At 42.0% G+C, this 14,824-nt stretch overlaps 1 protein-coding gene across 4 annotated transcripts in view; it reads right to left on the bottom strand.

Annotated features, from left to right (window-relative positions):
- Nucleotides 1-1,056: 1,056 nt before the first annotated feature.
- LOC115400505 (von Willebrand factor A domain-containing protein 5A-like) overlaps nucleotides 1,057-14,824 on the bottom strand; it is a 30,361-nt gene continuing 16,593 nt past the window's right edge. For 2 of the 4 annotated variants that reach the window (XM_030108430.1, XM_030108431.1), the window contains exons 17-21: nucleotides 12,676-12,708; nucleotides 10,459-10,491; nucleotides 5,105-5,271; nucleotides 2,384-2,507; nucleotides 1,057-2,281 (exon numbers count right to left, since the gene is read on the bottom strand). In XM_030108430.1, the coding sequence (XP_029964290.1) occupies nucleotides 2,202-2,281; nucleotides 2,384-2,507; nucleotides 5,105-5,271; nucleotides 10,459-10,491; nucleotides 12,676-12,708 (437 nt within the window). In that variant the 3' untranslated portion in view covers nucleotides 1,057-2,201. Of the gene's footprint in view, nucleotides 2,282-2,383; nucleotides 2,508-5,104; nucleotides 5,272-10,458; nucleotides 10,492-10,930; nucleotides 10,960-12,675; nucleotides 12,709-14,824 lie in introns of those variants that run through there. The other 2 variants (XM_030108432.1, XM_030108433.1) reach the window with 2 other exon arrangements.

Genomic DNA, 14,824 nt, shown 5'->3' with positions numbered 1-14,824 from the left:
AAAAGGCTTTTTCATTCTCTGCCCCTTCAACCTGGAAGAAGCTACAAAGTGAACTGAAGATCTCCAGCTTGATTCCTCTTGGTGAATTCAGAAATCAATTAGGAAGGCTGAAGAGCCTGTCAGTAGGGGATTTCTCATGTTTTTAATGTTTTAATATTATGACTGGTGTTTTACTGCTTCATTTTAGTGTTTGTATATTTTAATGTTTTATTTTTTTTGTATGTCTGTCTGATATTTATTTGCTGTTGCCCAGGTCTCTCTTGCCAATGAGACCCTGGGTCTCAATGGGATAACCTGTATAAATAAAGGTTAAATTGAAAAAAAGATAAATAAAAAAAGCAAAAAATAGATCCTGAGTACATATTCTATTTCATTATTACAGTGTTGTTGCAGTAATACAGAAAATTAAAATGAATCTGTTTTTATATTAAACATTGTGATGTACAGTGTACAGTGTAAACCCATCTCTTTAGAAAAGCCTACTGCTAAGCAGGGATTTTTCTTTTATCTTTGTATTTTTGATTGATGTATTGCATTTTACCTTGCCATTTTGTCTGTAGCACTTTGAGATTTGGCTTTAAATGTAAAGTGCATCATAAATCAAATCTGTTATTATTATTATTGTTATTTAACGCTGAAACTTTGGTGTTGCACAAGAGATAAAGAGCCACGAAGGAGGACAGCGCATGCCTAAGTTACACAACATTCCACAAAAAGTCGATGCATGAACATACGTCTGTGAGGTTTGGCATCTGGAAAAGCGTGAAAAAAGCATGCAGACTGTTGTTCTTCTGTTTGTCATTTGTGCCACAGTTTGAGTTTTGTTGAGCTTTCTCATCTCAGTTGCTGCCCTGCTGAGTTTATCTTTTAACTTTGATCCCTGCTGTGAGCTCCCAGTCACTTCTTCACTGTTCGGTCAGTGGAAACTTCACAGTGATTCAAACAGTGAAACTTATTTTTTTTTTTTACCAGAATCACCAAAGTAAAAAAAAATCAAAAACTTTATGACAAATTATGTTAACTTATTTTTATTGAATCATATTTTACAGTATTTATTGGAAAAAAAATTGTGAAAAAGGCACAGATGGAAAAAGATAACAAAAAAACAAAACCCAAACAAACGGGTAGCACAAATCACAGTAATATGCACACATAATCAGAGGTCGGTCCAAAAAAGAACAAATAAATATATCAGCTCTTCAAACGCCCTCTAACACAGTGACTGAATCCCAGACGGTTCTCAGGGTTTTGAACTTTAAACCTTCTTCATGTTTCCTTCAAGACGACAATATTCATGTCTGTAGAAAGGTTGTGTTGCTCCCAACTAACATTTGGATTCCTCCCCACAACCTGTCTGTCCTTCCTCTTTTCCTGCTCATCACCTCAGAACAACCAGAACAGCAGGAAAAAAGGTTTCTGCCTTTCAATGGGAGTTCTTCCTTTTCACAGTCTCTTCTGCTTCATCCAACCCAGGAAATGAGTTTTTAAATAAACGTGTTGTATTTGGTGCTATATAAATAAATTCAATAGTTTCTGCCTTCACTGATGAGGTTTAGACGTTTAGTTTCTGGTCATTTACTTGTGGAAACCTCATTTTAGTTCAAAAACAAGTGTGACTTGTGTGATAAACTTTCTGTAGTTAACATCCCAGATAAAACAGAGAGCTCCTCAGCTAGTGGCACTGTGGTCATGGATGCAGTTTACATGTAGAAATGGACTAAAACAGCTTTTTCTGCAGCCCAGAGGAAAATACATGAAGCCAATGGCACAAAATCTATTTAAAGATCCAAGTTTAATTTGATTCGAGTCAAAAATGAGATTTGAAACTTCAGAAAAATTGTTTATGCTAAAAAGAGCAAGTTTTGACCAATCAGTGTTTGTTTTTAAAGTAAAGAGCCTTTATAAAGGCAAACTAGTGCACATCAACATGTTACTATTGCACTTTATTCCAACTAATACGATTACACTTTCTTTACAAAATCTGTATTTGTCTTTTAACACTGTCAAACACTGTCATTTTAATGACTTTATAATGTGAAATTTGTTGATTTTTGACAATAACAGACACAGAACAACAAGAAATTTAAATCTTCCTCTTAAAAAACTTTCCACAAAAACAGAGCTAAAGACAGATGACAGCTAAAAACAGAAAAGAACATTTGAGAAGTGATTCTGTCATCAATGAAGACTGTAATGAAGCCTCAGAGTCCCAGAGCATCTTTCTGCACACTGCAACCCAGAAGAGCATTTCCAGCATCCACACATTCTGTCACATTTGGAGCTGAAAGAAATGCACATGAGAAAAGCAACAGTGGATTTAAACAAACAGCTTTTTCAACCAGTACTCACTGTTCAAAATCCAGACTCATCAATGTGGTCGTACCGTTCTGAGCTTGAAGCCACAACACAGCCTTTCCAGCCAGAATCTGCCACTCGTCCTTTGCATCAGTTTGAAACTCCTGAAGCCAGATTAGAGCCAGAATGCTGGCCCACACTTCACTGCTCACCTAGTTCACCAAAACAATGAAAGATATGAGAGAGTTCTGTTGGGTATCTACTTTAATTACCGCTACTGCCATGATGAAGTAAGGGAACAGCTGTTTTAACTGCACATCAGGTCATTATGACACTTGTTCCTGAGACAAGTACACCAAGTTTATAAGATGTTCTGCTAAAGTGGAAACATACCCACATGTTCCGGAGATATCAACACTCAGACACTAGTGTTCCAAATAGGGCTGTCACAATATCAAATTTTCGCTTCACGATTATCATGGGCAAAAAATATCACGATAACGATATTATCACGATATCAGCAAAAATTTAACTAATAATGGTACAAACATTCAGATTCATCTTTAATTTTATTTTTGTTTGTTTTCTCTCTTTTCCCAGATGAATTACATTCAGAATACCTGTCAAATGAGGTGTTGAAACAATATGAGAACAGTAACTGTACAACTGCATACAGGAAGTGTAGTTACACTCAACTAATTAAAATCTGATGAACTGATTAACAGAGGATCCACAGCAGAGGCGTAATTTACGTAGGGTTGGTGGGTTATGAAAACCCACGGGCCCTGTTGGGGTGAAATCCTGTACCACCACCACACTGCCGAAAATTTTTGTTTGCTTGTTTGTTTAAATCTGAGGCGGAATGAGCGCAGCAGCTGCCTTTTCTCCAGCCAGAGGCGCCGCTACTGGCTAGGGCCCCGATCTGAAGGGGGTCCCAAGGAACGGCTCACATCAGTCAATTTCAATGACAAATTTAAGGCGCTACACTAGACGCTGCAACGACAACGTGTCGAAGATCCCCCGCATGGGGCCCTTTTCCGAGTACTCCCCGGTAAGTTGCTAGATGGGGGCCGGCGGAGAAGACGGTGGATTCAGCGACACATTACAATGACACGTCTGGAACCTACCTAATGGGGCCCCACTACTGCCCGGCTTGCATCACATGCAGTCAGTTGCTAAACACACTTTTTTTGGGTTAGGTTAGAGCGTCTCGCTGTCGTTGTTGGCCACCGCCAACATGTTTAGTTCACTCGTGACGCTCGCTAACTGGTAGCCACGCTAGCTAGGAGCCATGCCGCTACCGCTGCTCTGCTGTGTTTATATGTGAGGGGAGGGGGAGAGGCTGGGGTGCTGCAGGAGGGAGACGAAGCAGGGTGGAAGAACAGGAGCGAATTTTGAAAATACACTTCAACACGTTTCAAGTGGCACTAGATCCTCTATACGATATTATCATGTGCGCATTTTGAACACGATATTGAAATTTCATTTTTTTAATACCACGATTATCGTCAATACTGGTTTACCGCGACAGCCCTAGTTCCAAACATATTCAATAAGGATGTCAGCCCTTGGCTGGCAGTTGATATGAACACCAAATTGTCCAATTGTGAACAAAGCCCAACCTATCTGTCGAGGCAGGCCGAGCCCAGAAGAAGATGGAATAAATGCTCTGTTTCATGAATGATCAGGATCCTTTCGAGGTGAAATACTGCTTGTTTTTCCCTGTAAGGTCCAGCGCTGAACACTACATCTGGTGATACTTAAAGGTGCATTAAGGAATTTGCATGTTTTATGCGAAACAACGGCCCCTGCAGGCCTTGGGTGTAACTGCAGCTTAGTGAAACACTTGTGCCTGTGGCTTGCGTCCAAGTGCGTGCCTGGAAGAGGAGAACTCCTTCCTCGCCCTTTTATTAGCGCTTGAGTAAAATTTAAGTTTCTGTTGCCTGGAGGAGTCTGTGCTGGAGTTGTGGCAGTGCCAGAAGCCGGTCTTTTCTTACTTTCTGGAAGATCCATCCTCAATACTGCTCAGTTGTTGCTCGCTAAGCATCTGGCGGAGTAATGGCGGACAAAACAAAAGTTAAGGAAATCAGGCCAGTGGGAGCTCTCATTACGTTAGACCCTCTCAAATTCTCCCCAAAAAATTCTTGTGCCGGACCGTCACTGCAACTTTCAAGTGACAATTTAGTGCTGTTAGTGGTACTTGCAATGAATATGTCAGGGCACATTCTACACGTCATTGAATATTTTTAACATATAGAGTTGAAAAACCCCTTAATGCACCTTTAAATAACTGTTAAATAATCTGAAGTCATTTGTTTTGGCATTTTTCATACCAGCATTTACCGAACATATATCTGCATATATGAAAAATCTGCATATATGACATATCTGGCGACACCGAGCTGTCGTGGAGGAGAGGCATGAGCGGACTGTGATGAAATATTGGTGAAACTAATGAGCTTTTGGACGATTAAAGCCGTTTGAGGAGCAGCTATACACATAGCCCCGTCTGCTAACAGTGCTAACACTGCTAACAGTATAGGGATGTGCGCCGCTCAAATTTGGATCTAAATTTCTCCCGAAGCACTGTTCAGACCAGAAAAGTTTTCCGGGTGAATTCTACTTTATTCTATAAACAACGCGAAAGCGGACCAATCATAGCCCTCGACGTTCACGTCACCACGCGTCGAAACGACGCGAAGTCACAATTTTCGGGAGGCGCACGTCAAGCCCCGACGTAGCCCGTCGTAGGGCTACGACGTCACGGGGGAGTATACTGAGGCCTTTACTGTCTCTCACAATGACTCACCGGTTCAGGTTTGGACTTTTTCACCTCTTCGTTCATCTTTCCCAGTGCAGCAGCCAGAGCTGAATCCAGCATCCAGAAACCTGAAGCATTCTGGAGGGAGACCAGCTGCAGCAGAGGGTCGCAGGGCGGCGGCTTCACTTCAGGTTGAGACCAGAATGCATCATCATCTGAGTCAGAGGAAAACAACTTGTGAAGCCAGTGGTAAAATGGAAAATAAAACATTTGTGGATTCATTTTGTCATGTTGACTGTTCAATTAAGGTAAAATATCTCTCAAAAAATAAATGACAGTACCAAGGTCACGACATTGCAGAAGAAAACAAAATTGAGGATAATTTTAATGGCATTTAATGAAAACAAAACTCTTCCTGAATCACATTTGAGAAAGTCCATAAAGGCTGAATACACACATTTATAAAAACCCAAATTAATCATACCATCATCAAAGCTCATCCACTCTGGGAATCCTCCCAGAGGGAACCTATTTTAGAAAAACTTAAGAATTTTTTTTTGCTGCAGCAACTTTTTGCATCATGTCACAAAGTTATTCTGCATTAATATACTGATTTATTTTATTTTTACAATGAATGAAACAAAATGAACTGAACTGAAATGATCTTAAAAGCCAACACTCAAGTGAAAAACGGAGTTTCTGCAATCTGCTGTGGCTTTCTCAGTCTGTCACAATGTTGTCTTTGTATTAATTAAATGTGACATTTTGCCAAACTTTCACATCAGATTACCAAACAATGCCTTTTTTTTTTTAGTAACGAGACTTAGTAGAAATATTCAAGTTGCAGAAAACTGCCTTAAAATGTTCGCTACATGCAAGAAAACCATCAATTCAGGAAGAAATTCATTGTTCTTCATTGTTCATTCATCCATCTTCAAGACACTTGATGCAACTGCAGACGATATGTCAGTGACACACTTAACTTAGGCAAAGCCAGTTTGTCCAATGTGTATATTTACTTTATGTCCACACACACACACACACACACACACACACACACACACACACACAGTCTCGTATTTCTATCCTTGTGGGGACCGTCCATTGACTCCCATTCATGTCTAGCCCCTAACCCTGACCCTTACCCTAACCCTAACCCACACCACAACAAAGCCTAACCCTAAAGAAATGTTTTTGCACTTTTACTTTTTTCAGTAACAACAACATGGTCAAGAAAACACTGTTTCTCCTACTTAGGACCGGAAAAAGGTCCCCACAAGGCACGTCGTTCCACGTTTTGCTATCCTTGTGGGGACATTTGGCCCCGACAAGGATAGAAATACAAGAAAACACACACACACACACACACACACACACACACACAACAAACTTAAGTGCATTAGTTGTGAATGACATTTTGCTTTTGCAAAACACACTGAGTTTGTTTGTGAATCATTGGCTGTGAATAAAACACTTTTTGTGTTGGTGAGGTTTTGGCATTCATTCCACCCCATAAACTCCTTCCTCGCTCGTTTAGTAGCGTTCAAGTAAGATTTAAGTTTCTTTTACCTGGTGGAGTCTGTGCTGGAGCTGTGGCAATGCTAGAAGCCGGTCTTTTCTTACTTTCTGGAAGCTCCTACTCAGTTTTTGCTCACTAAGCATCTGGCGGAGTAATGGCAGACAAAACGAAACCTAAGCAGCCGGAGCGTGCATTACGTCATTCATTTCAAATTATCAGCAAAAAAATTCTGGTGTCGGACCGGCACTGCAACTTTCAAGTAACAATTTAGCGCTGTTAGAGGTACTTGTAATGAATATGTCAGGGCACATTGTACACATCATTAAAAATGTGTAACATATTAATGGTGGAAAATAAGTACTTTTAAGGTTGTAAAACTCCTTAATGCACCTTTCATATACAAAAAGTATGGATTACCAAATCCAATTATTTACTTTGAGTAACTTCACAGATAAATTAACTTATTTGCCAATTAATAATTACATGTCATTGACTGTGGATTACTGATACGATCGATTACAGGTGTAACAGATTGTTCAAAGTAAAACACAAATGTAATTTATCCAAATTTCAAATTGTTAATTGGGATAAATTTCTTTCTATAAATGAATAATATCAGACAATCAGTTACTTGGGAATGCGTAAATCACTCATTTAACCATCCACTAATGGACTCATAAGATTGGATTGATCAGTCAACAATGTCAGAAATACCTAATTTATTGAATATGGACACATTACAGGAAATGAACCAGGAACATTTTGAATTATGAATTAAACACATTTGCAGTTTATTAAATGCCTATTATGGGGCACTACCCTAAAAAACTTCCATCTCAAAAGGAGATGTTCGTATTACTAAATTTATGATTGTTTTAAGCAGTTATGGACCCCAGGAAGACGAGTTGTCACCTGGGTGGAAACTAATGGGGATCCAATCTCTAATCAATAAATAAATACATAAAAAGGAATGAAAAAAGATTCACTTAAACTTGTTATCCTTCATCAAAAATTTAACTGCATGTAAGAGCCACTGTAATATAATCAGTTCGGTGTTTGTTGCATCGTTTAGGTAGTGGATTAATCTTATAGTTTAAATGAACATATAAGTGTGGAGGCAATATTTCATGTTAATCTGGTGTCCTGCCTCTAGCAATCAGCTTGATTCTCCACAGGTTGCTGCTGTCTGCCAGGCCCACAGAGGGCAGGCTGAAAGCTTATTTGTAATGGTGCTGGAAGGGGGGAGGGCTCCCAGTTGAAAAAAGTTTTTGACCGTGCAACACAAGCTTGGAAAGAGAGCTTACCTTAAGGTGATTGTGGATTCAGACGAAGGAATATTTTGGATCGGTAGTGGACCAGAAACATTTTGATTTTTTGTGAGGCCTGAAGTTGTTCATTTCTGATCTGAATAAATCTTCTCTCAAGTTCAATCATCTCATCTGGATTTCTGGAAGCAGGCGTCTAAAAACACGACCCCCGCCCTCTATGTGGCTGTAAACAAGACTTTGGAAAACCTTAGAGAACGGCCGCAACACTACATTTAAATGACAGTGAGATGTGAGAATGAGCGCTGGCCTGTTCCAACCATATCTTTGTCAGTAAATACACAAAAATCACAAGAAATCGTTCGTTTCAGTTAAGGAACATTGAATAAATATGTTGATTCCTAAATTTCTATTAAGAAAAACACACAGCTAATAAGCAAACATCAAGAGTATGATGAGATCTCGTGCCGCTGGAGCTTGAGATTGATATTTCTCATTCAAGTGAAAAGCCGTCTGGCAGGCACAGGACAGAAGCCCATCAGACTGTGAGCTATACAAACTTCCATTTGTGACCTGTGGGTGGCAGTAATGTGCCTTTGCCACATGTAGTCTGTCAGAAACTGGCCAGAAGGAGGAGAAGGAAATCAGCAGTGGCGGTTGATGCCTCTGGCCATCGAGCACAGCCAGAGTGATGTCGGAGTCTGAAAATATCAGCATTGAAGATGCCTCCGCCACTTTTAAATTGTTTGCATTGCAGCATTTTGGGTCCCAGTGGAAATAATGAACGGCAACTGAGTGACAGTCCAGCCACAGACGATCTGTGAGCACTGTCAGAAGATAGTACTGTACACCACGGCTAACGCGAGCAGGGCTGGTCCTGGGCACAGGCGAGTTATGCGGCCGCCTAACATGGCTTGGTATGGAGGCTAATTCAACTAAAATCAACTTGGTATTTGCCATCCACCCCTCATCAACTTATTATCGTACTAATGTGATTGTGAGGACTTCAGTCAGGATCTGGACCCAGTTCAGATGGCATTTTGGCCGACAGTCTCTTCTACCCATTAGTTGCCAATCATGCCTTTCCCCCCTGTGAAGGACCGAGTGCTCACCCCGAACCAGGGATGTGGTCAGCACAGATTCAGTCCGCATGATTGGAAAGAAAAGTAGGGAGGAGACTCAGAGTTTCTTCAAAACAAATAATACAATTATTTGGGAACTTTAAGTTTTCAAGACTCAACACAAAGGATTCCCTTCAGCCTCAAAGCAAGCTGAACAATCAGTCCGTCCCCTTAGCCTTCCTCTCAGACTGTCAACCTCCCAGTCATCCTCCTTACGGTGTGTTTCCACCGGGCGATGAGATTACATACAAAGTCAATGTAATGATGCGATTGTCGCTCAATCTTCAGCGGCTGGCGGTGGACGGCGAGCGAAGACGCAGCATGCGGCCGGCGGTGGGCGTTTCCAGTGAAAAATCAGCGCGCTCGTCATCTTGCACTGCCAGTCGCCGCTGCTCGCCGCCCAAAGCCCGCTGCTTCATCGCTCCACGCTTGTTGCTCGAGTTGAAATAACTGAACTTCTCAAGTGAATTCACGCCAGAACAGCCTATCAGCGTTCACGGATGTGCTGACGTAGGGCATACAGTGCTCCAACCACGCAGAACAGTTGGCATGATACCAAGGCGAGCGGCCTGTGAGATCTCATTTGTTCACCGCTTCTGGTGGAAACACAGCGTCAGCCTGAAGTAGCGCTGGAACCGGCCGTCCAGGCGCAGCTTTTGCAGAAGACGGTGGACCTCACCGAGCTCATACCCCCTCCATAGGGCAGCATGCATCCAGAAGCGACCGCAGCCAGAGCTAACTTCCGCATGCCAAATACAGAGCAGCGATGGCGGTGGGCAGAGCCATCTCAATCTCAATCTTTATTTGTAAAAGCACTTCTTATATTCATAAAAACAACACAAAGTGCAGAACCAGGGCCGGCGCGGGCTTCTCAGGCGCCCTGGGCGCCCCATGGTGGTGTCGCGGGGGGTGGGGGGCGAGTGGCGAGTGGCCAAGTGTCACCGACAGTTGTTGAGTGAGTGTGTGGGGGGGGGGCCGACAGTCGCCGACAGTGGGGCGAGCGAGCAATGCCGAGCGAAGCCGGGCAGTGCGCTGTCCCGAATGCCCACCCTAATCGCCGGCCCTGTGCTGAACAGTAAAAACAGTCATTAAAAACAAAAAAAGAACAAAAACTGCACCATCGATCAGTAGGCGTGCGCGTGCGCCCACACACACAAACCGACAGACAGCCGGGTGCACACAGGACTGTGGGACAAACATCAGAAGAATCCTGTCCATTGCAGGAGATGGTGATGAGGAGGGCTGTGATGTATCTGCAGGATGTTTTGTGTCGCATATTTGCACCAGTGTGACGCGTCGCGCGAATGAATTCACACACCAGCGGTAAAACTCGGGCGTCCAGCACGGCGCAGTGTCATTTGTCGCGCGAATGCAGTCGTGTTAAACGCGTCCGGTGGAAACACACCGTAACGCGTATCAATCTCCATAGTAGAAAATACTAAAGGTCAAATATGAAACACAAGAATCTTTCAACGTTTAATGTTTTTTTTTACTTACTTCGTCGACGAAAAATGCGCTGCACTGCCTTAACTGCATTGAAAAAAGAACAAAAGATAACGTCAGGACAACAGATGAAAGGAAGTCAAGAAGACATATCACTCCTGGCATGATTCCCATTGCTGTGGTGGAAGATTTGCCGTCTTCCCATCATGCTCCCCCACAAGCAGCAACCCTTGATAGTCATGAACTGTCAGTATGTTGGTCAACTGCTGGTCTACAGTCTCATATTGAGTCTGTGATCGTTGGGAGCAGTGGCCAAGGCGGGAGCCAAAATTGCAAGCAAGAATTTTAAAACAATCATTAAAGAACAAAATGACTGTGAAAAGTCAAAAAGGGAAGCTGTATTCAAGAAAAAAACAAAAAAAACAAAAACTTATCTTTGTGATCTCATGGTCATGCTTCATAGACATCACTCTTCTCACAGTATTTTAATACTTCACAGTCTCTGAGCATTCTGCAGTCCAGTTGTGAAGGAAAACGTTTTTTACAAAATGGATGCTGCAATGTAACACATCTTTGATTAAAGTTTTGAGCAGCTTTAATTAGTGTTGATGCCTTTTCAATGTAATTGCTGTGCAGCACAGGGAATCTTCATGTGTGGGGGGACATGAACAATGTTATGATCCACAATCTGGTTCAAACCAGTCTCAAAAGAACTAAAATGTAACTAACAAGATTTCTGAACAACAAAGAGATGAGCATAAAATTCATTCTGGAATGGACAATTTTTTTCCGAAAAAGAGTGAAAGAATGTGAGATTGGTGGGGCAGACGTGTCAGACCAAAATGCCATGTGCTTCAGAATGAGTGTAAATAAGAAGAAACGACATACAGCATGAAGACTCAATGTGGGAATAATAAATAATAAACAATGAAAAGAGAAGGTAAAAGAACAAATTAAAGACAGAGGAACACAATAATGCAGAGGTGGACCCGACAATAATCTGGGATGCCATGAAGACCAAAGAGGCAAACTGACAGTCGAAACTCTTCATGCAAACAAAAGTTAAATCAGCAACACAGACAGACCGAGATGTACCTGTGTAAGGTCAAAACTATGAAAGATATCTACATTGGAAAATGCAACAAATATCTACCAGTTTGCAAACATGCTGTGAGTTCTCCTGGTAACATCTGAACACATTTTTTTTTTTAATCACAACCAAGGTCAACAATAAATACTGAAAGGCAAACCTGCCATGTTGGAGGGAATGTGGATCATTGAATACACACATATTTTGAGAATTCCACCAGATACAGACAGACGACATGTCTGTCACTGCAAGACAGACTGAGAAATGACATTCCTAAGAAATGTATCGTATATTTGTGTGTGTGTGTGTGTGTGTGTGTGTGTGTGTGTGTGTGTGTGTGTGTGTGTGTGTGTGTGTGTGTGTGTGTGTGTGTGTGGACATAATAAAGTAAATATACACATTGGACAAACTGGCTTTGCCTAAGTTGACAAGAAACACAGCTGGATGATAAATGGGAGAAATTTTTCAGGACCCTGGATAGCGACAGACAACTGAAAGCTCAAGTGGTGCATAGAAAGGATGGATGAAATAGAATGTAGCTGCCAGCAGGATACTGCCCTTTGATTTTTTTTTTGTTGTTTATTACTCCTCAACTTCCATGGCCTGTTCTATGTTCTTGAACTGCATATGTTGTGTCTGTTATGAAAAAACGAAAAGAAAAACCAAATCTAATAAAAACTTAAGTGACATTTTTGTTGTAGATCATGTTCTGGGCAGTTCTGTGAATGGCACTGCTTTTCTTCACCTCTGCAACCAGCAAGATATAAACCGGACCTGATCAGTGTGCGCCATTTAACTAACCTTCCACGGCTTTCACAACAACACCTCCTCTCAAGTGTCTCAGTTACTCATCTCCATCTCCGTTGGTAAAAACTAGCCATGTACTACACTTTTCATCCTCTCAGTCACTGTGTGTGTTTCATGGGGATTCCTAAATCACCTTTTCAGCTCGCTGGTGTTCAATGAATTCAGTAGTGACTTTTTTCACTACATTGAAATTAAATTATTGCAGAGATCATCACTGATGTTCAGAATCTCAAAGCAGGTGAAGGCAAACAACTCCACCTCGTTTTTAGATTTTCAGCATCATTCTTCATTGCAGATAACAGTGTAGGTGAAATACTAAACATGTGAGAGGCTTTAAATGTTACAATTTTTTCATTTGAGATGTGTTTACTTACTTGCTCGATGGAAAACCGTAGGCTTTGCACCACCTAGTTTGAGAAAAAAAACATCAGGTTGAACATCAGGACAGTAGGTGAAAGGAGGTCAAGAAAATATCAAATAAACTCCATCTTTTAGAATTTCTCCTCTTCTGACACGAACTCAATGAGCACAAAAAGAGTTTAAAAAAATTACAGTTTTACAGCTGTAATATTTCTGTAAACACGGAGCAGTGTGAGCAGCTTCAGCACAACCTGCATCACCCTGTCTTCCAGAATCAAGTGCCTTTTTGTTGGTTATTCAGGAGCTGAAGTTTCCAGCTGACTGTTTGTTGGGTGAAGAGAAGGATCCTGTTGGTGGTGACAGACACAGGTGGGACCAGGAGAACCAAGCTTCGTTGGTGACTGGTTTTAAAAGAGCTCAAGAGAGGTTTAGATGGAAAGAAAGTCACTGTGTGTGTTTGTGGGATTTCAGTAACAGGAGGCACAACACTGGTTGAACATAGAAAAACCTAAAGGTAGAACATGGAATCATACAGAACAATGCTATGACTACGATTGTTAGTTTCTGATAACAATATTTAACATGCTGAGGACTCAACCTGGTTAGGACAAGTTCCAATAAAGCAGGAGAGAGAGAACCACCCCCGATCCTTGTGATCTTCCCATCATGCTCCCCCACAAGCAGCACCCCTTGATAGTCATGAACTGTCAGTATGTTGGTCAACTGCTGGCCTCCAGTGAGAAATTCAACACCTCCTGTGATCAGTGGGAGAAGTGGCCAAGGCAAGAGCCAAATCACGTTTGGGATCCTTCGATCTTAGGATTAATTCACGAGTTTTTGTCCCTGAAATATCTATCGCCAGGGAACCAACAGTGTGGTTATTTTAATAAACTACTGCTTTTCCTGAAGCTGGAACCACATTGGCCGCATGGTGACACAGTGATTGAAGCTCTTGCCTCACAGCAAGAAGGTCCTCAGTTCAAATACCGGCTGGGGCCCCTGGGTCTGAATGTGAGTGTGAATGGTTGTATGTCCCTCTGTGTTAGCCCTGCAACAGATTGGTAACCTGTCCAGGGGGCACCCCACCCTCGCCCACAGCAGCTGGGATTGTCTTCAGCCACCCATTGGCCCTGAAAAGGACGAATTGTAGAAAATGGATGAAACCACATTTTACGCCTCATGAGTAAGCTTTAGCTTTTGGGTTAAGATTACCCTGGATGAAAGTTGTTGTTTACAGGCTGTTAAGCTCTACTAATAATACGTCTCTCATTTTATTTTCATCCACACACAATTGGTCACAACTAAATGGTGATGGCTGCCATCCAAAGTGCTCACACTCCATCCTGCAAACTTGGGTTTCGGTTTCTTCATTCAGTGTCTTCAAAATCAGGGAGATTTAAAGGAGTACTATGCAACGCTCTCCCCCTACTGGTCTACTGTGAAAGCTCACTGTCGTCAACGTTCTCCGCATTGCTGTGTTTACAGCCTGATTTCAGTCATGTTTGTTGGACTGTGATTTAAGTTTGTACTTAGTTTTTTTCCCACTAAGAAGTCTGTGCCTCCAATGTAAAATACTCAGACTGAGGCCTTGCTAATTTTCCATAACAGTCTGTTGTGGAACATCGAGCCAAATCTGAGTGCAGGAGCCATTTATCATTTCTTTAATGTAATGGATGAGGAAAGCATAAATGGAGCACACAGGAGATGAGCTGCAGGTGTGTGAGAGGGTCAGCATAAAGTCTTTTGACCGGGGTCTGATCGGGGTGTGGGATCGTGTTTGTTCGGCGTGTGGAACATGTGTGAGCTCTCCGGCTCCAGCTTGGCACTTGTAAACAGTGGACTGACGTGCAAAGGAAAATAAATGGGTAGCTACACCGAAACAGTGAAAGTGAGTGTAATTTGATTGATTGATTGGCCGTGGACACGCGTCCGAAACGGTTCTCCCTCTCCACCCTCACAAGGAAACCAAGATGTACCAGCCCAGACTTGAATGGGCTGTCCACTGAAGAATCCAAAATGTGTGACACAGAGGCAAGATCAAAAAGCAAGCAGTAAGTCCAATTCGAGAACATCACAAAACACAGGGAGCAGACACAATGAAGAGTTGGACATCTGCATGAGAACATGTCAAGGGAATCTGGGTCCTGACACACAGAAGGGGAG

This window comes from Salarias fasciatus, chromosome 14 (genome assembly GCF_902148845.1).
Source record: "Salarias fasciatus chromosome 14, fSalaFa1.1, whole genome shotgun sequence".
NCBI classification, from domain to species: domain Eukaryota; kingdom Metazoa; phylum Chordata; class Actinopteri; order Blenniiformes; family Blenniidae; genus Salarias; species Salarias fasciatus.
Note: the sequence above shows the minus strand (reverse complement) of the source record. Positions and strands in the feature narration are given on the sequence as shown.